General features: G+C 41.4%; 1 protein-coding gene across 3 annotated transcripts in view; it reads left to right on the forward strand.

Annotated features, from left to right (window-relative positions):
- abr (ABR activator of RhoGEF and GTPase) overlaps window positions 1-25,778 on the forward strand; it is a 120,770-nt gene that overhangs the window by 15,716 nt on the left and 79,276 nt on the right. Inside the window, exon 1 of one of the 3 annotated variants that reach the window (XM_084941890.1) lies at window positions 6,528-6,913. The exons of 1 other annotated variant lie outside the window; for it this stretch is intronic. In XM_084941890.1, coding sequence (XP_084798016.1) covers window positions 6,853-6,913 — 61 coding nt within the window. In that variant the 5' untranslated portion in view covers window positions 6,528-6,852. Of the gene's footprint in view, window positions 1-6,527; window positions 6,914-15,598; window positions 15,801-25,778 lie in introns of those variants that run through there. One more of the 3 variants, XM_084941891.1, reaches the window with a different exon arrangement.

A 25,778-nucleotide genomic window follows, 5' to 3' on the forward strand; every position in this document is an offset into this window, starting at 1 on the left:
AGGTTTTAAAAATCGTCCAATATGCAGTTTTATGTAACAATAAAATCAAATGTGTTTTAGAAATTGTATTTATAGTATTTATTTATGTATTTATGTCTGTGAGCTAGTGGCGAAAGACAGTATCCATTATCAGTATTACTGCATCCACTGTTAAGATCAGCTATCGTGTGAAAATAATGTCATGTTTGGGGCTGAATTGTTCTCACATCTCATTGGTTGACCAGGTTTACTTTCAGAACATAAGCAAGCAACACACAGTCTAGAATCACAGTACTTTTACTTTCCGTTCATTCATTCATTCATTCTCCTTCATTGGAAATGGTAAATCTCTGCTTTGTAGCTAAAAACAGTTATAAAAATCATCCCAACATCCCTTCTGAAGCTTAATCCTGGTGTACTACTAGGAGCCAGTCATATTTCTGACAGGTCCTGTGGCACTGGCTTTGTGCAGCAGTGCTCCTGTAATTCTGTCATATATCCAGGTATGATACAAAACAACACACTAAGCCTTAGATTGGTATTCAGCTGATATTCTTTTTACTGTTGCAGAAACTTGTAGGTCCCAGCTTTTTAAGAGCTTGACTGATACTGACGGATATTTCAATCTCTCTCGTTTTGATTTTGTCTGTTCTTCTGTTAACGTCCCCCCTGTGAGTCTTCAAGTTTTATGGGCAACACTAAATTGCAGGAGTGCCATCTTAAGATACTGTTATGAGCAGAGGTTTAAAGTGATGGGATTTTAAGTGGGTTTGTGCTCAAACTTGAGCTGTTGAAGATGTTCTCCTTTCCACTTATTACTGCTGCTCACAGACTCAGTAGTTTGTCTGACACAGAGTCTAATAACAAATACACGCCCAGCTATTTTCTCATCTTTTCATACAATATTTCCATCCAGTGCGCACAGTGAAGGTCTTTGTTTGGGTGTCTTAGCTTGTGTTGACCGACGCTAAACACTAGAGTGCAGTAGTTCTTAATTTAGATTTCTTTGCTGTTCTCTCTTTCCACGTTCCCGTGTGCTTTTAGTCTTTGTTACCGCTAACCCGATGGTGGCTTAGCACTTTGTTGGCATAACTTAAGCAACAATTAGGTTTGTCGAGTACAAACAAACAGGCAAACTGTGTTATTGTGCAGCGTTGTGTTGTTACCTCACTGGGATGGTTTCACACATAAAATAAGCTCCCTGTGTATATGTGGGAAATAACCACTAATGATCTGCAAACTGCATAAATCCACATGTGTTTTCTGTGTGTGTGTGTGTGTGTGTGTGTGTGTGTGTGTGTGTGTGAGTGAGAGAGTGAAACAGAGAGCGCACTAGCGGCAGAGCATATTCATCCTATGCCAGCTGAATTCGCTTTGATCTATTGAGGTCAATGTGGAAATCAACTCAATCAAGCTGTGATTGGACAGACACCAGATAAACAGCATTTCCCTCGCACACACACACATCTCTTTGTCCCTTTCTCTTCCTGTCTCCTTGACACAAACATGCCAAGGATTGTATTTAAGGAAGCTCTATCTTATCATAAATGGGTTAACACAGCACACACACACACAGACACAGACACAGACACACACACACACAGACACACACACACACACAGACACATGTCACAGGGGTCTGCTAGACACTGTCGTTCCAAATAATTGGATGGTGGAGGAGTTAAGGATGAGATCCAGGACAAATGAGGTGACGGTGGATCTCGCCTGCCAAAGCACATGCTGTGATGCGCACGCACGCACGCACACACGCACGCACACACACACACATGTTCTGTTGCCTTTTTTTGTGTGTGTAGGCAAAAGCTTTGTGAATTGGATAGAAGGCTGTTAAGAGTTGGTGTTACTTTAATAACACATGTTCATGGAGCACAGAGGGAGCAGGAATGGAGTCAAAGAACTGAGTGTTGGATGAATGACTCTGACCATATTTCAGGACTGGTAAAAACCTTGAGCTGCTGAACCGAGAAAAAAGCAGTGATTATGACAACGGCTGAGAGACAAATGACTTATTTTTGCGCTTGATTTTACTTCAAAATAAAGCGACCAGCAGACAGTAACACATAATAAAACAATGATCTCAGACATTCTCATTTAATAGGCGCACATTCATCAGTGCTGCACTCCGGGCTTTTTAATAATGCATCGTCATTGCTCGTCCCTGCTGCCATCTCCCCCAACCCCCAAAACAAAGGGATTTGTGGGAAAAACACACATCTCGAGAAAATGTCATCATCAGTCTCCAAGGAGCATGTTTGGACTTCCTTACAGTGTAGACGACTGTAGTGGAGTTTATTGATTGGCATCTATATCCATATATATCATAACTAATTTAACGGTAATAAAATGCTGACATTATTGCAGTGAAATTCTAATATATTGTGTGTGTAGCAGTTAATCTGTAGATGTGAATCATTGTTGCTTCCACTTAGAGAGTCTCTGTGATTTGGAAGAAGAGTTCACTTTAATTCAGTGAATATTTTCGCTTTGATGTCACCAATTCCATTCGTGCTTATTGTCAAATTTTTTTTTATATGTTTGTGAGGTGTGTTTCGCTCCAGTGCTTCATTAGGCTTGTTTGAATTCACTTATTTGGAAACACAGCTGTCTGCTTCCTGCGTGCGCAGCCCCACTCACGTATGCACATCAACCAAGAATGCTGGAAGTGTGGGCGTGGGGGGGTTGTTGAATAATCAGGATGTTGAAGGGTTTAGACTCCCACCCTGGTCCTCGTCGTCTTCTTTTTTTTAAAAAATTGTTTTCATTTATTTTCATCAGCCAGTTCACGTTCCCGCGGTTAGCCAGTGGGGTTGAAGGGAAAGAGTAGCACCACACACACAGACGCACACACATAGACGCTGCCACCTCCACCCAGTCACCCCCGCAGGCCTGTGGTCGGGGTCGAAGAGCAGAAAGGGGTGGATATGGTTGGGGTTGGTGGAGTGAGGTGGGGTAGGGGTATCTGGGTAGAAAAGGGAGAATAGAGGGGTGGGAGAGGAGTGTATAGCAGTTTGATTGGCTGGTGGGATGCTGTGCCGCCAAATTACGCACTCACACTCTAATACACCACAGTTTGACCACAGCGACTTCCTCCTTCATGACAGGAAATCTTTGTTGAAATTTCAAGTGAAGTGCAGGAAACACAACAGTCACAAAATGGGGAATAAAATAAATGCATCATCGTGTCTTTTTATGGAAGCTGGGATTTATCAGGTTCTTGTTAGTTAGAGCCTTGTTGTGATTACACACCGAACCAAGCAAAAGATAAAGGAAAAATCTAAACGTGATTACAGCAGACCTTTTGGAATGATTAAGAAATTAATTGTGCAGTTGTATACTCAAAGGACATGCTGTGTGATGTTTTAGGAGCTTTTAAATTTTATAAAGCATCATAATTTTTTGCTTTTTATCCACTTTGAGTTCCAGCTTTCTCTGATGTTTTGTAATAGCTGTCTATAAAGCTTACTTTCAGTTCAAGCTGTTAAAAGCTGTCCCAGATGCATGTCCATTGATTTCTGCAGGGCCTAAATATGCCTGTGAGTATCACACAGTACGCATCCACATCCAGTGTCCTTTGTTCACATTAGCTCACAGTGGGATGACACACCTAATCAAAAGCAAAGATAGATTTTTTTCTTTTTTAAATATCCAGTTTTTTTTGTGTGGTCTACATTTCATGCTGTGCTGGCTACTGATGTGTGGCCTTTTTGTAACACACAAGCATGTAATTGTTTAAATAAAGTGTCCAATTAAGGGGAAACTCTGAGTAGATGTTGTCTGTGACACAAAGGAACATCGTGTCTCTCCAACACAATCCGTGATCTGTCTTGAGGGAAAAAAGTGTGTATCTCTGTGTGGATACACTAAAGAAAATGAGTGCCTTACATCTAGATCTTGTCCAGCAACCACACACACGCACACATAGTAGAGGACTGCTGTTGAAAGTTAACCTTTATAGAGAACGACGCATTGTTGACGTGCTGAACTTTGAAGAGACTGAAATTGTGTGTGTTTGGGAGGGTTCAGAGACAGTTACTAATGGCTTTGTATTACACAGTTTGACTGTTTATTCATATTTTCTAAATGTAGCTTTGTGAAGCTCCAGAATGTCTTCAGAACACGCAGTTTGGTGTAAATACAGTTTGTGTGTTTGAGCATGGCATGTGTGCTCTCTTTGTTTGGCTATCCCCGTTGAACGATGAGGTATTTGGAAAGAGGAGGCGGGCAGACTTGCTTTCAAAACCCTAAATCATCTGTGTGTGTCTGTGTGTCTGTCTCTGTTGGCCCAGATTTAAGACAAAGGAGGTGTAAGGCTGTACAGTAGATCAATCTATATTTGATGAAGTGCCACTCACCAGCCCCGTGTTCTTCTCTGCCCGCTTGGCTTTCCCTTTACATAATCCCATGTGTTTTGTGCGTGTACGCCTTGAGTTTGTGTGTGGTTTTTGTCACGCCTGTGTGCTTTCCCACCATCACAATGACACATTTATATTCATTAATAACCCTGATGTACATTAACACATGCAGGAATACATTAAATGCCTTGAGACAGATACACACGCGAACACACACACACACACACACACGACCAAGAGAGGCTCATGGGATGCCAGGTCGTTTAACTCGTGTACGTTCCCTCCAGCTGGCACATACACGTGCTGTAGACTAACAAAGAGCAGAGCTCGGGGCCAGGTGCTCTGCCTGCAGAGGTTGGGGGAAGAGGCAGAGAGCAGTGGGGTTCCTCCTGTCAGCCTTTGTGTCCTAATTGAAGTTTTTTCTGCCTCTCAACCCTCCCATCTTTCCTTCCCCCATGCTGGTTAGAGGAGGATGAAGGGGGAGGAGATCTGAGGTTTGAGGGCAGCGTTTCATATCAGGCTTTGTTGTCGCTGGCACGATGCTCGTCTCCGATGATTGGCCTCCTATGTAGCACATGCCTTAATAAACTCACCGGGCGTTGGGCCTGATGAAGAGGAATAGTGCTGTGTGGCAATACTGCCAGGTCTTTTTCTGGGAACAGGGAGCAACAGGAGACCTAATGTGCTAATGTGCCCATTAAAGCCTGCTAATTTAAAAAAAATCAATAAAGCACATCACGACATTTTTAATTGCATATTGAAAAATTAAGATTTCCTGGATTTTGCGCTAGAGCCCAGCCACTATTGTGGAAAATGCCAACTTCTTTTTGGGTTGTAATGCAATAAAATGCTATAATTTCTTTGTCGCCGTCGTTTATTCTGAAACACTGGAGCAGGTAGTAGGGTGGAGTTAAGTGGTTTCTCACTTTACATTCCTTAACTAGTCTGATACAGTGGGGGGAAAGTGAATAAACGTTGACCCCATCCTTTTAACTTCTCAAAATAACTTTGAACTATTTAGTCCCTATGCATCTGTTTCAGTCCTCAAAAATCCAGCTGTGGCTGAGCTCCAGACATTTATTCTAAATATTCTTTAGCTATTGTTCCTGGTGATGCACACAGTAGACCAGCTCCATGGTTCTTCTATTGCCATCTATGATAGAGTCTGTATTATATCGTCTTATACAGAGCATCAGTATGCAGGCACATTTTCACAGCACACACACACACACACACACACATGCACATGTGTGCGTTGCTTTCATGTTCTTCGTTGCCACGGGAACAGAACTAGCTTAAACCGTGACAAGTGAACCCGTCACACTCTCTCGGTTTCTCTCTCTCTGAACTAAATGAATGACTCTGTTTCACACAAAGTGTGAATTGTGCGTCTCAGCCGAGCGGCTGTGATCTTGAACTCATCATGTAGTGCAGCTACGACTAGTTTGCCTCATAAAACCACAGAAAGACCTTTCGTACTTACCTTTGTTATTGCTATATTAACAAAACATAATCACACAGTGGATTTAACATTAAACTTTTATCAGGGCAAGGTAACCCAGTTTTTTTTCTGAAGTGTGGTTTCTCTTTGGCTGTATATGTTTCCTCTATATTTTAGAAAAAGCCTCAGTCTGAGCAGTTATAAAATAGGCTAACAATAGGCTATTTAGGATGTTTTCTGAACCCCTGACACAAAGATGTTTTTTGATCTTAGCATTTCATGTTGCAACATTGTTTTAATACTGACTTCCTTAGGCAGAGTTCTCTTAAAACTTGAGTAACATTTACCTACATTTAAAGAACAAGATAAAAAAATTCAAGCTCCGATGTGCTCAACAAAGTCAGAGTAAGCAAATTGTATCTACATGCAAGAAAAAAGCTGCTAACCTAATGCGCAAGGAGAGACGGAGATCGTGAAAGCAACTTTGGATTTTAGTGGGTTTAGTGGTTTCATTTATGAAGAGAGAAACTGAGATTTTGTCAGTTGATTCACATCCCGCAAACCTCGCTGCTTCAGTCATTAGGCACGGCTTCTCAATTCCGGCTTCTACACGCTGCTAAGACACTGAGGGGGAGAGAGAGAGACAGCGAGTGAGGCTGATGAGGCATTCACGCAGAATCAGGAGAGCGAGAGAGGAGGGGTGGGTGGGAGTGAGAGAGCAAGCCAAAGAGAGAGCGAGAGAGAATGAGTGCTTCTCCCTTTCCCTAGCAACGGTCGGCGGTGTCCGTCTCCAGCCTGTTGTTTTCTCTCTCACACACACAGACGCACACCTCTCAGTCTTTCGCTCCTTCTTCAGCTCTCTTGCTTGTCAGCCTGTTGGACCCCGGGGTGCCTTCTGACATTTTACCCCAAATGGTTTTTCTTGCTTCTCCGAGCGAGATGAAGGCTGCGTTTCAAGGATAAGAGAAAAGAAGCGAGGCAACGCAAAAAGCAGCTGCAGAGAAGAACTGAAGACATAAGAAAGAGGGAGAGCGACTGAGACAGGGAGAGGAAAAGAGGATGGAGCCCCTCAGTGCTCGCGGCCTGCCCCGGCTCTCCTGGATCGACACCCTTTACAGCAGTACGTACCTCTCCTCCATCACTTTACTCCTCTCCACTCATCACTTCTCATTTATCTGTGCGCTTTACCTGTCCGTGTTTTGCCCCGCATCCCTCTCTTCTCTATCTCATCCGCTGCCCGTTCGTGTTACAGCCCCAGCGATCTGCACACAGGGAACACTTTGCATTTTCCGGACTTCCAATTAGTGTGCATTATTGTGGCTGTCTATAACAAGGCATTCAACCCAAGGCCGCCACCACACACACACACACACACACACACACACACACACACACACACACACACACACACACACACACACACACACTTCTTTTAGTGGCAACAACTCGTGCCCACTGCCGTCAGGCTTTCTGCTGGCCAGTAATCATAGAAGCATGGGAAAGCCCAGGGATTATATAGTGTGAGGCAGAGTGAGTCATGCTTACAACCTGGAGGTAGAACTTTATGTTCCATCCTATCGAGGACACAAGCTGTCTGATGCTGAGTTAAACCACTCCTTATTCTAGTCTTTATGCTGCGCTGTAGTCTCCCCCGTCGTACTGTACACTGCACGAGAGCAGCTGTCAGCTGTGTCTTTTCAGGTTACGATGTCGATTAATGAAACAACGGACAAAACTGCTCCCATTAGTTTGTCACCTAAATTAGTCTGACCTTGGATTGTTTTTTTCCTTTTTCTTTTTTTTGCGTTTGGATGATTTACATAAAGTGAATACGAACTATGTTTTTGCTTGTTGTAATTTAGAACAGAGGCTGTGTGAAGCTCTTTGCAACAGTACACACATCCATGCAGTCACAGCTGTTTGTGTGTTGTTGAGGTGTTGCGCGTGTGTGTGTTAGGTGAAATAGCCTTTTGAGAATTGTCTTTTGCCACTTTTGTTACTGTATCTTAATGTGCGGACATGGTGTGAACAGGAAAGACTGATGGAGATGGGGTTGGGGGTGTGATAAAGATGCTGAAAAACAGAAAGGTAAAACGTGGTTTCTGTTCGATGCTGTTGATTAGATACTTAAGCGAGACCTTGCAGTAGTTAACTGACAGTGAAGGTATTTATGCATTAGTGATAATGTTGTTAATGTACTGCAATGTACATGTGGTTCTCTTTGGGTATCACACAAATTTAAGGTGTGGTACTTTATTGTAAGGCTTTTGGGCTTCCTTTTAACTTGATGTGATGTGGAAATGAGTAATACCAGCGTAAATGCCAAGATGTGGTGTTACAAGTAGACTACCCATAGTTTATATCATGTTGATCAGCTTTGTTTTTTTTGTATTTAGAGAGACTTTAAAGAGTTGTTAGATTATTTCAGAAAGACACGTTTTGCGTTCCTGCCAAGAGCTTGAGAAGATGCCACTAGGGCGTTCACGGTAATACCGGTATAAAGTTGGGCAACGATAAGAAAATGAAATATCGCGATAGAATATGGGTAAAGCACGCATGCGCAGTGCCTTTGTTTTCATATGCACATGGCGGAAAAAGCATGGTGGCGACGGAGAATAAGAAGGGCGAAAGCGGATCGTTGAATGAAACGGATGAACCAGAATTGGTTTGTAAAAATGCTGCAACTTCAGTGGTGTGGAACTGGTTTAGCTTTCGTCCGTCAGATACACAACAAAGCACTATTTTTGGTAGCGCATCCTAGCGGGCCGTCGTTATTACCGTGTTTTTTGGAAAATACGGCACACTTAAAATCAATCCTGTGATTTTTCTGAAAATCGACAGTGCCCCTCATAATCCCGTGTGCCTTATGTATGAATTCTTGTTGTGTTTACTGACCTCGAAACGATTTTATGTGGTACACGGCGCTCGAAAATTTGTCAAATATTTTAGTACGACTTTGCTAAGCTACGAAGCCGCACAGCTTGATGGATTGTCGAAGCATTATTAAGAATTTGCACTGTTAAACTTTTATATAACTTTAATGCAAAAAACAGCTGCTTGTTTAAGTGAAAATACATTGATGGGGTTTTTTTTTTTTTTGCACTAATAAAGTTGTGGAGTTGTAAAGTATTTTGTCTAGTGTCAATTATATCGTCAGTTATATCGTTATCGCAAATTTTCAAATCTATGTCGTGATAAATATTTTTGGTCATATCGCCCTGCTCTAAATACCACTCTTGTGTATGTATGCTAAAGCTGAGACCCAATCTGTGGGTATATAGTCTCGTTATTTAACTCACTGGATTTTGGGCTACTGTGTTGAAGTCTGGAGTTTAGCATTTTGACTGTTGCCTTTCTTTTCTTTTTTCTCTCCCTGCAGGGTAGAGCTATCAGCTAATGCTAGCTCAGTGTGGAAGGTGCATTTGTGGGTTGAGATGGCTAGTGAAAAGCTTAAAACAAATATTATTGCTCCCTTTTTTTCCCAATTGGATGAAACAGTGACCTGTTTGATTTAGTAAAGTACTTATTTATGCCCTTCCTTATGCAGCATCCCATTTTTTGGGCTAAGGACTAACACTAAGACCAGACCTCCTGAGGCTGTGTGTATTTGTGTTTTTATGTTTTTTGTTGTTGTTGTTGTCCCCCCCCCCCCCCCCCCCCATGTCAAAAAGGATCATTTGTGTGCAAGTCAAACATGTTGACCACTACAGCATGGAGCCGAAAAACAAACATGTTAAAGTGTTACATATAAAATGCTGTAAGCCGTTTTTCTTGGACTTGCATATAGTTTGATTTGATTTGATTTTAGATTTGAACAATGTACGTACTAAAATCTAAACATGATGGCTATAAAGATTTGTCAAAGCAAACCTGTCTCCAAAGTGTGTTGATGGGGAATAAAGCAGGGACAGCACAGTTTACTATACTATAGCTCTATACTATTCTAACGTTTGCTATTTTTGGTTTACAGAGTTCATTTGAATTTAACACCCGATGTGCTTTAACACATTTCAAATTCTGTATGAGGCTGCATGTGTACACTCGCAGACAGGTTATTACCATCACAAAAGCGTTGAAACAGGGCTTTATTATGATCTATTGTTAGTGAAAAGGGCACAATCCTCTTTTTTTATGCACCTGTCAGTTCATCATCCTTTTGATTTCCGCCTGCCCTTTATCCACCTCATACTCTTTGTGTGCCTGTGTGGCTGCTGAGCTGACCCTTTTTTTTCTGATAAGGGAAGTGGGAATTCACCACTACTTTGAAATGTTTACAAAAATGGTTATATACTTCCTTAATACAACTACACCACTTGGTTACAAAAGGTTGCAACACAAGTTGACAATAGCTCTGTCTGTGTGACAAACACCTGGTTGTTAATGATGAAAGATGACCCAGTCCTGCCCTAAACCATTAGCATTGAAGCTCCCTCTGTTGCCTGTCAGTGTATTACTAAGCACATGCTTTAATTGCCCTTTCTCTTCAGCCTCTGAAACTGTGCTAATGACTGTGTTAAGCAGTGACCACACATCCTTAACTCTCCTAAGCGGAGTGGATGCTGGAAGCCACAGCTACGTTGTCCCCAGAGAGGCTGAAGTCTTTCTGTTCAGCTGCACGAGTGAACCACAGCTCACTGAGACAGCATTTTCCACAGGCATCTGTTTCACTACATATTCCGCTAATAATGAAAGTCATAAAACACAAACCTAGATATACGCAGACTAAGCAAGCTAAATGTAATAAAAGCTGCACAGAGAACTTTTGCGCACACATCAATGTAAGCACATGAACAGAATCACCAGCTCAGACTTCTCATCAGTCATCCATTTGTTCGGTCAGCAGTATAAGTGGTAGACTCCCAGACGGCTGTTGGTTGGAGTGTGTGTGTGTGTATTACTTCAACAAAACTCTCACCCTTTCCACCTCTTTACTTGTTTTTCCTCCTATCGTCCTAATCTGGTTGATTAGGACCGTCTCAAATGTGCTCCTCACAGATTCTTATAATCACTTTGATGTAATCATCAGCAGAGTAAAAGGGTTTTTCTTCTACCTCTGATCTGATTTTAGAAGCGTTTTGTTGCTGCTGCTGTGTCCATTTTCTGTCTTTAACCCCCCTTTACTCTGTCAGTTAGCCCACTACTGCAGATCACACTGGTGATCACTGGTTATTTCTTTGTTGCTTCAGTTGAAACTCTGTGCCATTGACACACAGATGCATAGGTGCTCATTTTTTTCTGTGCTAGTTTGTCCCAGTTTTAAATCCGTCTATTCTTTCCGATATCAAATAAGACTGTTCTTCGATTAGCCACGTGGCCTAGCGGTTTCTTAAAAACCGTACCCTCAAACCTTGGTTACACAACTTATTCAGTTGACTTTCCAGATGCTTGTGACTAAACCAAAGAGACAGAGTGGACAGTAATGAACTTGAGTTTCACATGCAGCATGCATAGGCCAAAATCTTTTCATTAAGCTTGCTAATATTTATACCAACTGGTTAATTACACTACGCTTGCACCGCTAATGCAAATGTAGATGTTTTAGAAACCTTAATTAAAAGTAATTGGGCCTACAATGTGTTTTTCACTGTTCTGTGTGCCAGGGCATTTTTAATTTGCAACAGTTTTTCCTCATTTTGTCATAGCCATATATGTCCTTAACTGCTTTTTCAGGGCTGGAGTTATCCCAGCTGCCATGAAATAATAGGCAGGCACACCCTTGTATTGCCAGTCCATTTCAGGGCTAATAATCCAACAATCAATCCATATACCTTTTGCACACTTACTCTGGACGTATCTCTGAATCAACCACTGGCCAATTATAATTTCCCTCTTTTTGACTTTTACAGAAAGCTCTGAACTGTAGTGTTACTATCTCCTCCACAGCCTGAGTGGCACACGGCCTCTGACTTCTGCTTCGCTGCCAGCCTGCACTGTAACCTTAGCTAGACTTGTCTCTGGCTCGCTTTGGTTCCACGTGCTGCTAAGGCAACATCAAAGGAAAGCCAGATTACGTAATGGCTAGAAAACGGGCATTTTGGCTTGGCAAAGCAGATGTGGCACGTGCACGGACATGCACATATGTCAAAAATGATTTTCATAATCCGCAGGGAGGAAGGCTCAAATTTATGTGCAGCTCTGAGGGAGCATTAAAAATCTTTTCTTATTTTTGGTACATCCTGTCACTTCAGCCCCAGCAAACCTTATAAAAATATTACCGTGTGAGTCATGGTGGGCCATTTGGCTGTTTGTGGAGGGTTAAATGGGCTACACAGTCTCTCGTTTCTGCTGCCACTACTTGTGGATAGTAATAAATGACATGTTGCTGGTGATAGTAATCTGCTGCCTTTCCTGACTAATCATACACTGAGCCTCAGATACTGAAGATTCCTCTCCAATAGGTTTCCACAGAAACACCGCACATAAAACAGAATTATATTAGCTGACTCTAAAGTGTATGTTGTAGGCTCAGTTTCTTGAGAAAACAACAGACAGGTGACACTTGTCTTCTTCTTTGCCGCTTCCTTTAGGGGTCACCACAGCGGATCTTCTGCCCGTGAATGTTAGTATGCAGTTAACCTGCATATCCCATTTAATTACTCATTAAATGAAGTTGCAGGAGCACTGATCCAGATTATTCCAGCGTGCTTTAATACCTGTCTAACACCATAGTTTGCAAAAACCCTGAATACATAAAAGGTTTGATATCTTTTTACACATCTGTATCAGCCCAGAATTACCCAACCCTCACATCTCTGATCAAACGGGGTTTTCACAGACTGTCAGTCTTGTTGTCTGGTTTCCCTCTGCAGCATATAAACTGTAATGGATGGACTTCACTGCTGGCCAACAGCAGTCCCAGTTCTGTCTTTAAGTGTTTAATGTTAGCAGTTAGTTGGTTGTCACAGGGCTTGCTTCAGCAAATTGGGGCACAGCAAAGTAATTTTGGATGGCTTCCCAGTAGAATTTCATAGGGGAGGTTAATACAACAGGGGATGTCTCATTTATCACTCCCTACAAATCTATTTGGACCAAACTCCCCAGCTCTCTCGCTCTCAGTCTCACTCTGCTTGAATAGCCACTAGCTCTGTTCTCGATGCCAACAGCAACACATCCAAATCAGTGGGATCTGGTAGTGTTTCCAAACATGTCAGCTATGGTGTGACTGCAGAGAGAACACTACACAATACAAGCCAAGCAAGCCTCTTAAATCGCCAATTCACTATGAGGATGACATTCATTCATTGTTGGTAAAAGGTTGGAGCCTGGGCTTTTCATTTTAATTGCAGAAATTCTTGAACAGATGCAAAGGTCACAAGTAGTGCAGCAACAGGTTCAAGAACCTGCAACAGGGTCGCCTTTGTTCCTTTGTGATATTTAAAATCAGACTGTACTCATAACTACATTTCAATAAATCTGCTGTGACTACAGTCAAAAGATAAATACCCGATCAGACCATTATTAATAATTCAGATACTACTGTTTGGTACTACTGCTCCTAGCACACTGATGTGCACTCGTTCTGTGTGCATTAAAAGCGGAGGCAGAGAAGTGGTTTTGCTTGGTAGGAGTGGAGCCGTGTTGTGTAATTTCATCGGTGCTTCATGTGAAGTTTTGCATTGTTTTCTTTCTACTGTTCAAGCTCATCCATTATGTTGATAAATGGATGAGTCTGTGCTGTAGCTATAGAAACGCATTTAGAGCTCTTCTCTCACATGCACACACAGACACACGCACACATGCACACTTACAGTAGGGAAGAAAGAATCTGAGTCAGCCCAAAAGCACTGTTGTTATGTAATGCAGCCATCTCTACTGCCTCTTCAGTAAACCGCTACTCTGCTTTGTGTTCAAACATCTTCCTCCCATTGGGTGTCCTCAAGAGTGCGCCTTTATGTAAGGGGCATCGTGTTAGCTTCTCCATAACAGTTGCACAATGTTCCACCCTGGTTTGGGTGTCTGAATACAAGATCCTGGAAACATTAATGGGAAAAGAACAGTTTCACTATTTATCTAGCAGACATTTATAATCTCCTTGTCAGGATCCACTTTAGAGGACATGATGTATAATGTGGATGCTGTTCTCAGTTCTGAAAGAGAGATGAATTACCTTTGATATATACGATTGGAGTGAATGTGAAGAAGTGGTTAAACCTTAAAATATGGATACGGTTAAAACCTCATCCTTTTAGGTGAGTCCAGCTGGAAGGAGCAAAGGGGGGAAATCTGTCACCATGTCATAACGCTAGCTGCTCGCTCACTCACTGGTAATCCAGCTGGTGTTTCCACTGTAACCGTGGCCTCCTGGGTTCATTCAGTGACAACCTTGTGAATAATATATGAAGCTTTTTGCTCTGCGTTGTGTGTTTCGGTGGCTCTTTTACATCTAGTAAACAAACTGAAACGAAGAAGCCATCGATTACTGGAGCTGAAAAGCGGCCAAGTGCTTTTATTGCAGTAGTGAAATGACATCAAACTTATTTTCTGTGTGCAGAGTTTCAGCTTACAGAGCTTTCACTCTTAAATGCTGGTGAGTGAAGTGCAAACTTGGCGGTAGGCTCTGCGCTTCAAATCAAATCTTAACTTCTAATAGGAGCTTAAAGGTTAAAAAAGAAAAAGGTACACATGGAAAAAAATTAATAAAACAGACTTGTGCATTTGCATTACATCGCAACGGTTTCCAGCTTGACTCATAAATCTTGACTTATAATTTTATTCCACGTAACTGTGCATTTCATTTTGGTTACCAAGAGTTTATAACTGTTTTCAGCATGCATATAAGCACCTTCTACATTATGTTAGCTATGATATCTGCATTGGAGGTCATCTAATTGTAAGCGAATATACAAGGCAAATTAATTATAGCACAACTTAAGTATGTTACCTCGTCCCTGAACACGATTTCTGCGAAACACATGTCAAATAGACTGACGTAACGTATTTTGATCATTTTGACCTAACTCACTGATATACTGGCTGAGCCCATAAACTCAGCAACAAAGAGTTTACAGCTGTTTCCTATAGATTTCTATAAGACCATAAGTCTATGTGCAACCACAGCTATTGCCCCCCTGGTGGTCGTTAAATGAAATGCAAGTTTAAGTTACGTCCATATTTGATACCGTTTATGAACATGACATGTTTGTTTATCTGGGAGACATGGTTTAACATATCTTTCCAAATGACACGATATTTAAGTGCCTTATGGAAAAAAACACTAAAATTTATGATAGCTGACCTAGCAACAAGACTGGAAAGACTGGGAGCTCTTGTTATATTTTGTTGATATTGGAGCTTTTGGTGTTGATACATTTTTCAAGTAAAAATTTAAGAAAGTGGAAGCTTGTGTTTTCCCCCAATTTCTTGCTGTTTCTTTTGAAATATTCAATTTAACTCCAAAATCAATTCAAAGAGCAACGAGAACATATTTTAAACTGACTGTTGATGTTTGATGTTATTTTTGTTCATCAGAAAGCTTAAACTGAGTCATTATCCAGCTGTTAACAGTTAAATTACATTGTTAGCCAGGTTCTGTTTGCAAAGCGTCGTGCCATCTTCACAAGCTCTGAAATCCTTTGTTGTGCTTGATGTTAGAGGGTGTGTCATGTGTCTGAGTGTGTTTGTGTTCTGTGTCTGTGGGGACCTTCACCATGTCCTGAGGGTCTAGGACTGTGTGTGTGTGTGTGTGTGTGTGTTACTATGGACAGCAGTCATCCTGTAGGGCTATGGTAACCACCAACCTGTTTTTCTTCTGCCATCCATGCCTGGCTTGCCCCAGCCAATCAGCGCATAAGAACTCCTCTGCCTCGGCCAATAGTGCGTCTGGCATGTTTACATGCTCCCGGAAGGCAGGGACCATCATTAAGCATTCAGGGTAGTCGAGCGGAAGAGAGAAGAGGAGGGGAAAAAGGGAAGGAGAGGAGGAGACAGGAAAGCGAGATGAAGCCATTATGAGTAAAGAGAGCTGATGGATGCACTCGAGCACCAACCAGTCACCCTGCCAGACTCAGGTAAACGAATGCATATAGGTCATATATCAGATCACGTTATCTTAAATGGGCCTGTATCACATTTGTAACCATGTATAAAAATGTAGCTGTGTATGTGTTTGGTTGGCCTGTATGACTGAAGCTGTAAAACCCTTAAAAGTAGTCCTTTGTATCTGGTGCGTGTGTGTTGGCTACATGTTTGCGCGCGCGTGTGTGTGTTTGTCTGTTTCATTAAAAATTAAAGGCCAGAGTAAGCGTTGGCCTCCTGGCCTCAGGAAGTTGTCTTTCTGTTACAGTCAAAGAAACCATTCACTCCGAGTGGCTCTTTGTCATTAAATAACCCCGAATGAAGCATGGCGAAAGTAGATTAGGAGAACAGTACTATTCAGGCAGGTGGTGGGTTATTAAATCTTTTAAAAGATATTTAAACTGATGAGATGGAGGGATTACAGTCAAATATATGATTCTAAGATATTTGTAGGTTTGTACTTTTATGAGAAAATTAGGCAAACATGTAAGCTACTGTATAGTGGATCCATGATTTGTAATTAAGATATCTATAACTTTATCTATTTGGTTTCACCTGTGACCTTCTATGGTTTTTTTTTTTTTTTTTTTTTTTTTTTAAATCTCCTTCAATAATATAAATAGAATACTGGCATCATTACAGTTACAGATTTCTGTGGGAAGGCCATCTTTTAAATCACTATCCTCCTTTTTGTTCCACCTCTTAATTGTGACCTTTTATAGAAAGACCAAACTCAAAATCAATGGAGTGATATCGACGAGGCCTCTGTCCTCTCCGAGTGCCAGATGGCCTTGCGCTTCAAGTGCGCTCCTCACTTTATCAGACATCGTGCTGCATCCACAAATTCTCTTATCTGTCCTGTCACTCTTTCCAGGGTCACATTTAATAGAAATCTTTTAAAAATAAACTTCTACAGCAAGCGCTAAGGTTAGCCTCATTGTCTGTACAGTCTGTGCATTTGCATTCATGCACAGCAAGAGAACAGGATGGCATGCTTTTGCTTTTACAGCTTGGCAGAAATAAAGCAGTAAGGGTAATGGTTGGTGAGCACGAGCGGAGAACAGAAACCTACGTGGACCCACTTCAAATAGCCTGACTTCCTTTTTTATTTGTCCCCCCTCTTGTGTGGGTATTTTTCTTTAAAGTCACGCTTCAACTCTGGGGGTCGACAGGCTGCCTCAACATGATATTGTGGTTGGCTGCTTTTTTGTATATGATGCACATAAGTTAGGCTCTTTCACTTAATTAAGTGTTTCTGAAAAGTAAAATTGTACCGCAGTTGGACCAGAGTCAGCCATTGTTCCAGCAAAATACTGCAGTGGTACATCAAATAGATGAAATCCCACTGGGTGCACTTGTCATGGCTAAAGATAAAAAAAAAAAAAAAAAGCTTCTGCACTATTGTGTCAGTATTACACACCACTGTGCAGTATCTTTGGTGCTTGGTGAGTTTTTTAGTCTAACTGCACTTTTTAACATTGTTATCTGACCTTTTTCTTATATTTTAATAACATGCTGGTAAAAATGCATGGTTGGTTTATTCACTTTAAATAAACTCTCACACTTTAAAAATTCAACATTGTTGTTATTATTAACAACAATGTTGTTAATAAAGTGTTGTGCTTAAGCTCATTAAGGTTTTATCCCACAAGATGTTTTAAATGCTTGGTCTGTTTATAAGTTTCTATAATAATACATACAGAGAAAAACCCAACAACCCCCTATGAGCAAGCACTTTGGTGACAGTGGGAAGGAAAAACTCCCTTTTAACAGGAAGAAACCTCCGGCAGAACCAGGCTCAGGGATTGGTGGGGCCATCTGCTGCGACCGGTTGGGGTGAGAGAAGGAAGACAGGATAAAAGACACGGTGTGGAAGAGAGACAGAGGTTAATAAGAGGTTTATTAACACATACTCGGTGAGAAAGTTGACTGAAAAAGAAATACTCAGTGAGTCTCGGGAATCCCCCAACCACCTACACCTATTGCAGCATAATTAAGGGAGGGATTCAGGGTCACCTGATCCATCCCTAACTATATGTTTTTTTTGTGCAAAAAGGAAAGTTTTAAGCCTAATCTAAAAGTAGAGATGGTGTGTGTCTCCCGAATCCAAACTGATATCAAGGCGGATCATCTATTCAAAGGGATTCTAAAGTTACCAGCAGCACAGACACAGGGAAAAGCTTTAGTGAGGCCTGCTAGAAGATGCCAGTCAACTCCAGCTGCCTCTGTTAGGACACCTGTCAATCAATGTGGCTGCACTCCAAAGTCAATTATCCAGCTGGATGAGTTATAAAAACTTTTCGCCCTTCAAAAATTATCCATAGATGCCAAAAACTATATGCTTTTAAATGCTACAAAGTTGGGCATTTTAACACTGACATCTAACGGTAGTGCAGCCTCAAGTGGCAACTGCAGTTTGTGCAACTTCCTCGTCGGCTTCATTTTTAAGTTCCCTAGGTTTCCCTTTGTTTAAACCAGCTGCGTCTAGTTTTAGAACCCGGCAGCTCTGAAAGCTTGAAAGTAAAAAAGACATGCATAAAAGTTTGGTTGGATATGGTGCAATAATGTGCAAGCTTTTTCGCACCAGTGAGGCTTATATGTACCCACTGGTTTGGCAGACTGGTAGTGGATTTTTGACATTTCAAAGTAATCACGAGAATATGATTCAGCAGGGAGTTGACTACAGTTTTAAAATAGGTAGGGTGTTTCCAATACATGACCGCGTATATGTTCCGTGTAAGCCAGCAGATCTTTTAGATAAACTGCCTTTTGGCTTAATTAGTTTCAGGAATGCAGTTTTTGTTACAAATTCTTTTTTTATTTCACAAAATGTGTACTATAGTGAGTCTTTACCAACCACAAAGGGTGTTATGGTGATCTGAAGCTTTTACAGGGCCTGTCTGAGCTGCACACTGCTGCTTCTGTGATACACCTGAAGTGTATCAATCTCACTGCTTTTAATCTGAAGCATATTCCTCTAATTGGGCCATGGAGTGCAATAGACACTACAGTCTCTGCTAGGGCTGCCCTGAGGGCTATCGACAGCCGCTTGCATTTTAATAGCTTTACTCATTGTAGCGCCTTTGTTTCACTGCACGGTTTGATACACTTTCCATTAGCACATGCCCATGAACAAACGCAGAGGGGACCAGATGCCCACACAGTGGAGCTGCTCTACTGTTGTAAGTGTGTGTGTGTGTGTGTGTGTGTGTGTGTGTGTGTGTGTGTGTGTGTGTGTGTGTGTGTGTGTGTGTTGGCCCTGTACAGCTTTACTTGATCTCTTCACACCTGCTTACAAGCACAGGCATGAATGTGGGAAGTGAACTGTAAAACATTGGTTGGTGCATCTTTTTTGTGTGGGTGTGTTCAGTAGGCGTGTCTGCACTTGGATGTGACCTCTTGTGCGTTTTACCATGTGGACTGGGGGAGTAGCTTCGGGCCCCGTGTGTGAATGTGCTTGTCCTAATCTATGGAAGCAGTGAGATGTTTCCAGCTAGTCCGAGCCTCGGGGATTTAAACCAGCTAATTACAATGTATAGGAGCTGGCTGCCATGGTAACATTGGTTTGGTGGGTTTGGAGTTTGCTAGAGGGGGGATAACAGCAATTTACCCATGTAAATCTGTAGTTGGGGGGGGGGGGGGTCCTTATCTCTTGCTGCCTACAGGCACATGGCACATGAAGATATGCAGCAGTAGAATTGTCACTCATTTGAGGTATTAAGGGACATGCCTGTTATCGGGCCCTTCTCTGCAGGGAAGTGCTCTGGATGTGTGCACACAGGTTGTGAAGTAGGTAATGGGAACCACTTTATTAGCCTCATCCCAGTACATTTGTATTAGAATGCATATTCTTTTTTGGTTGCTCCCTTTAGGGCTTGCCTCTTTAGCATCCTCTTCTCTTATACAAACCCTCTGTGATTCCTCCTTCACTACATACATGAATCTTCTCTGTGGTCTTCCTGTTTTCCTCCCACCTAGCAGCTTCACACTCACTGTCCTTTGTCTAATATATATCTTGCTCAGTTTGCTCGCAGAAAGTCTGTGTGCCTGAACATGGTTGGGCTTTCCGTTTAAAAGGCAAGGCTCTCCTTTTATCTTTCTGTTAAATCTGATCTTTTGGACTCCCTTCTACTTGTTTCTCTCGTTCTCTATTAACTAATGTGGGAGTCTCGAAGCTTGTTTTCCATTAAAGTGTGCTCAGCCCATTTCCTCAGCACAGTGGTAAGTGCGGTGAGAGTAGCCAATCATTATAATCGCAATCAGGCTGGATACAGGAAAAATGGGAACAAAGACCCCAGCTTAAGTGATGAGTCACAGACCAGCTCCTCACAGCTCTCGACACTTGCTTAGTTAGCATTTTGTAGCATTACATCAAGCGGGATAATCTTCTGTTTGTTGAAATGGAAAATGTGCATGGTGAAATTTTGGGTCTGAATAAAAAGAAAGCTCACTGTTATTAATCAGTTTTCTTAAATAAAACCATGGAAATGTTTCAGAATTATTTTTTAGTCAGATGCAGGTGTAGTTATGGTGATACTGACACGGTGCAACAATGCAAAAGGCCCATTACAGGTTGTCAAGAACAGACAGAAAACTCACCGCAGGACAGAATCACAGTGCACAGTAGCAGCATAAGTCTGCATTTATAGAATACTTTCTGATTTTTCTAACCAAGTGGCAAAAGAGCAAGCTTGCAAAATTATATTTGAAGTTACAAATCTAAATGTTTATTTGGATCACTATCAGTGTTTTGTTTTTCCTGTATGGTGAAGGTTTGCATGACTCATTTACACCTCTTGTATTTCAGACAGGTTCAGTCATTGGAAACTAAAAAAGTAAAATAATCATTCTGTTGTAGAGTTGAGATCATTTTCCTGTTGCGTGACCAGTTTTTATGTCAAGCTTAGCTGTCAAACAGATATTATTTGACTCATATGTGACTCTAGAATGTTTTTGCTATCTTTAGACTCTTTAACACTTTACTTTAAAAGCTACACTCTGCTTACTGATCAGCAGTGTTATCTTACACAAGGTTAAGACTGGATTGTAAAGGACTATTATGCTAATATTGCCAAGATACTGAATTCATGCTCAAATAAAATTCCAATTTAATCCTCAAGTAAACAGAATAGATTGGAATCTGTCGTTGTGCAGCAGTACTTGTCTTTCCAGACATCTGCTGATCTGTTGCTGTGTGAACATGTGGAATTGGCGGAGTGTTCTCTTCTGTGTGCTTCAAAGTAACACTTCGAAATCTGCGGTTTTAACGTCTGTGTGTGTGCTTGTGGGTGAGGATAGGTGCTTCTGATCACTATGTTTGCTGCACTGATCACCGTTGAGAAGGCTCCAAGGAGAAGCAACGCCCATTAAAGGATACTCCACATCTGCCTCAACAGCTGCCTGTTGTCAGCTAACTTTGCTAATAAAATTAGGACCAGTTACATCAATTATTTTGACTCATTGCCATATTTGCATAGAATGAAACTGATTTCCAGTGATACCGTATTCCCACTGGGTATCTCCTTCAAATATAATGCGAGGTCGCTGCTACTGACGTTAAGTGGAGTAGCATGGAGTAACACTTTTAAACTTCCCTGTCGTGCCATCATCAATCAACGTGTGTCACCGGGGAAATTAAAAGCCCACATGTATACTGTCAACACACACAAAATGACCATACATCTGTGAGGCCACTGATGTACTGTCATGCTGTCAAGGCTACATGAGGCCGGGAAGTCCAGGAGATGAACAAGAAGCAGGCTTTTTGTTTTCCTTGTCTCCTCTCGTTCCTTTATCTTTGGAGAATTGGATCTGTTATGGCTGAGCTCACTTACATCTATTGAGAGAAGCTCTAGAGACACAGAGGAATATCTTGCCATCAACCCGAAACACAAGCATACATACACACAGTCTCTTTTTGAAATTACTACATTGGGTCCTGGCTCAGGAATACACATCTGTGCTGTAAAATTTAAAATGTGTGTGTGTGCTTATTCACTGCTCTCTGTACAGAATCAGTTTGTAGGGCTGCTTCTCTGTGCCCACACAGTGTAAGCTGGCTGTAGGGCATGATGTAATCCCTCTTCTCTAAAGACAAAATTGCTGAGGTAGGCAGCACGATTCCCACATTGCATTCTCACACTGAAGCAGCAACTTTTCTTCCCCCTGACTTTATTAGTGTGCAAATGTGCACAGGCAGACTTGGCTCTGAGACATTGTGCATAGAGAGAGGGAGAGCTGGCAGGATGTGAAAGAAAGCGAGTGTAGGAACTGTAGCGTTTCCTCCTCCACTCTAGAGTAGAGCAGTGGCTTAACCAGCTGAAAGCAATTTATCAGTATTCACCCTAGTTACAACTTCATAGATTCCTCTTTCTTCAATTTTGTGATTTTTACATTTTTAGATTTCCTTCAAGACAGATTATTGGTTGAACTCTCCGATGTGAAATATACATATTCACATATGAATCTGTGATTTGAACATTGAGTCACTACCACTGAGTTGACTTAGAGAAAAATTAACAGTAGCAATGTTGATAGCAGCTACCAGGAGTTCTGTTTCTGTTAAATATGAGGAATTGCAGCATCATTTCATCTTCTGCCTTCTGGGTTGTCAGAGAAAACAGGCCATATCGATTTTTCTTCTAAAGAAAAAGAGAAGTTTAATAGCTAATGATAATGGCAAGCAACCTCCCACAGCCACTATCCAAACGGCCTGGGAATACACATTTTTACCCAGTGACTGATGACTGGTCTTTGGTCATCCATCACTGGCTCACAGCAAGTGTCATCAGCCTCCAGCAACTACTCACAACTGTTCGAAGAATATTAATTTTCCCCTCAAGGCTGGTAAGTGTTCACTAACTGGTCTGTGACCCTCTGTGACTGTAGTTTTCTTTTTATTGGCTCCTTCTTGTAACGATACATTTGAACAGCAGGTGCTTTTGTGTGCCTGAGTTAACCTTATGAGGGACGGCTCCTGTGACAGAACAAAGGGAGAAAAATTCCTGAGCCTTTACTTCTCATAGAAGTAAAATGTGGGCATGTTTAATATGCAAATCCACCATTCAAACAATATATGTTGCGCAAAATAAGCAGAAGCGTATAAAAGCCTTCTTCATAGAAAGTGGACAAAAATGTTTCAACCTGTACGAAAGGAGTCACCTTCTTGTGTAGTTACAAGGCATACACACTCAGAATATTAATATGCTGCTATCACGCCTGCTATCAGGCTTCACTGTTATATTGAAGAACTTATTCAGAGATGGGAATTTTTTCTCCCAGGACCAACAAAAGGACACGGGAAATAGGAGGTGATTATATGTTATTGACAGTTAAATGTTTTGCACACTTGAATCAATTCTCTCTTATATCTTCTTTTTATATCTGCAATAATAGTTTTAACACTTAACACAAAAAGAAAACTGCTTTGGGGGCAGAAAGTGTTAAATAGAAAATATGCTGGGGTGTTTACCCCAATAGATATTCGTTTGAGTGCATTTATAGTGTGTGTGTGTGTGTAATCCATACCATCCCTGCAGAGGGTTATATTTAGTGTGAAGGAGTGTTAGACCTATGCAGAAAGCATTCTCCATCAGTTAGTGTTGCTCGGGCTGTTCAGTTGTACCTCCTGACACCACCACAGCAGCAGAAAGCATTTTCATCAACGTGGATGGTGATCATGGCTTATTGAGTGTGACAGGTGGATTTAGAGCTGTCTGTCAAGATGGGTTAATGGTTACAGCAATGTGAGGTGACACCGGGCTGTGGTCATTAGGTTAGGGACACACACACAAACGCACACACACCAATGAATTTCCCCGGTGTGGAATTAAAACCATATATACCCATCTATTTACTCCAGCAGTGATTGTTTGTAGAGGCTCTTTGCGTGTGCAGGAACAATAGTTTTAAAAAAATACTGTACCCGTTTACCTTTCTGTTTTAAGGTAAAGACCCTCCAGTGTCTGGTAAAACACCAACAGAGCTTTTATTTTGGAAGACCCAGGGAACGATGAGAGAGAAAGAAGAGCGTGATAAGATGGCAAGCTGCAGGAGAGAGCAGACACTGCCTGTAATCCCTGACCTATTTAATGACAACACATTTTGCATTTTGATTCCTCTAGCAGCAAATGATAGATTTGTGCCTTTTTATTTCTGTTATTTTAGTTTTAATTTCAAATAACTTTAAAAAAAAAAAAGTCTACCGTTCAAATTTGTGTTACAGCTCTGTTCTCCAAATGTTTCGAATTCCTTTCATTGCATTCGCTGTAATAGATTTTCTTCCACCACATGTGGAAGTTGTTTGCTCTGAAACTGCTGAGGTAGTTGGTTATGCAGATGGCAGATTTAAACACTTGGCCTTTGCAGACCTTAACACAGACTCCCATAGTTAGTGCTCTGTGTGTGTCTGTGTATGTGTGCCTGTTTGAAAGGAGCCATGTCTTATTAACTGAGGCCTCATTGATTTAACCCAATCAACACACAGCAGAGCACATGAGTAACTGTGTATGTGTCTGTGGTGTGAGTGACACAAGGAGAGAGTCTGTGTTTCCTCATGGGCTACACCAGTTTCAATAAGCATTATGTGGAGCGCAGAACAGCATCAAACGGGTGAATGTTTGTGGAATTTCTGGCTCAGGTCCGTCCCCCTGCTTCATTGCAAGCAATAGCGTGGTTTTATTAAAATCCTCTTTTTCATAAAATATGTTTTCTTGGATGAGTGTAGCTCTTAGCCTTTTGCTAGGCTTGATCATCAAGTCACCTTTTCATTTATAAAACACTGAACCCTTGTCATTTGTTATATACTTTAAATTTGTATAAGGGAAAGCACCTCACATTGTATAAGTTGTGTGTTGAGTACAAGTCTCTGCTGCTGATATGAGTGATCCGATAGTGATGAAATCCAAAGGAAATATTCAAGTGAACTGAAGCTGGGCACTCCGAGCTTGTCTTGAGAGCTGCTTACATCATCTAAAAATTTACTTTTTGCTGTGTTTGGATGGTAAAATATCTCATTTTTAATGGACGTTTTAGATTACAATGTGCTTTTACAAATTAGTCTGACATTGTTTGATGTATCCTTTTCTTTGATAGCAGTCAGGTGGCTAAAAGTTTTTTTCCTAGACTGGAAAAAGCCAGATTACATATTCAGATGGTTCTATAAAACAGTCACAGGCCATTCCATCACTTCAAATGCTCGCCCCGTTCATAGAAGCTTGTAGAAACATGGTGATTTGAATAATTTCCAAATATGAAAACTCTACTAATCCACAGTTGGCTTCACTACAGCAGCTTGTAAGCTTTAGAATTAAGTTTGGGCAGTTTGCTTTCAATCATGCTGCAAATTGTTAAAATACCTGAACAAGAAATCCAGTTTTGATTTGTTCTTGGCACAGTGCACAGAGTGCATCTGAACTTCATGAACATACACTGACAATAGTGATTCCAATGTCCATAAAGCATAACAGGACAGTCTTTGCTGACCAGCTGGACATTGTCCAGTGAATGCAAAGACACGCTGATGCTTTTTGGGCGTTTTACGGCTTCCACACAGAAACTGCTCTTTGTGTCTGTGTTGCTTCCTCATAGGATGTGGCTGTGCAGTACCTGAATACAACATTGCCTTTATTTGAATGAGTGCTATCAGAGCGATTTAAAAAAGAGAAAGTACTGAAGCCGAGGAAGACAGGATCAGTGAGAGTTCAGGTGCGAGTCTTTTAGGTAGGACGTAGCCTGTGACATGGATAAAGTTAACTGAAAGGGATTTTTTTTTCTCTAGTCAGGCAACACTTATGGCTTTCTTCTTTGAGGCAGTGTGTGCTGTTCGTTCTCTCTTCTCCAGTGATGGCGAGTTAGGTGAGAATTTGAGTGTGCTCTTTACTCTGTGTGTAAAAATGTGCAAATGTTTACACCCACATACATGTTCTCTGCGGCGGTGTGGCGGTGTGTTGGGCTGATTTCTAACTCTGCTC

This window comes from Perissodus microlepis, chromosome 10 (assembly GCF_051167445.1).
Source record: "Perissodus microlepis isolate ML-2025 ecotype Zambia chromosome 10, ASM5116744v1, whole genome shotgun sequence".
Classification (NCBI taxonomy): Eukaryota; Metazoa; Chordata; class Actinopteri; order Cichliformes; family Cichlidae; genus Perissodus; species Perissodus microlepis.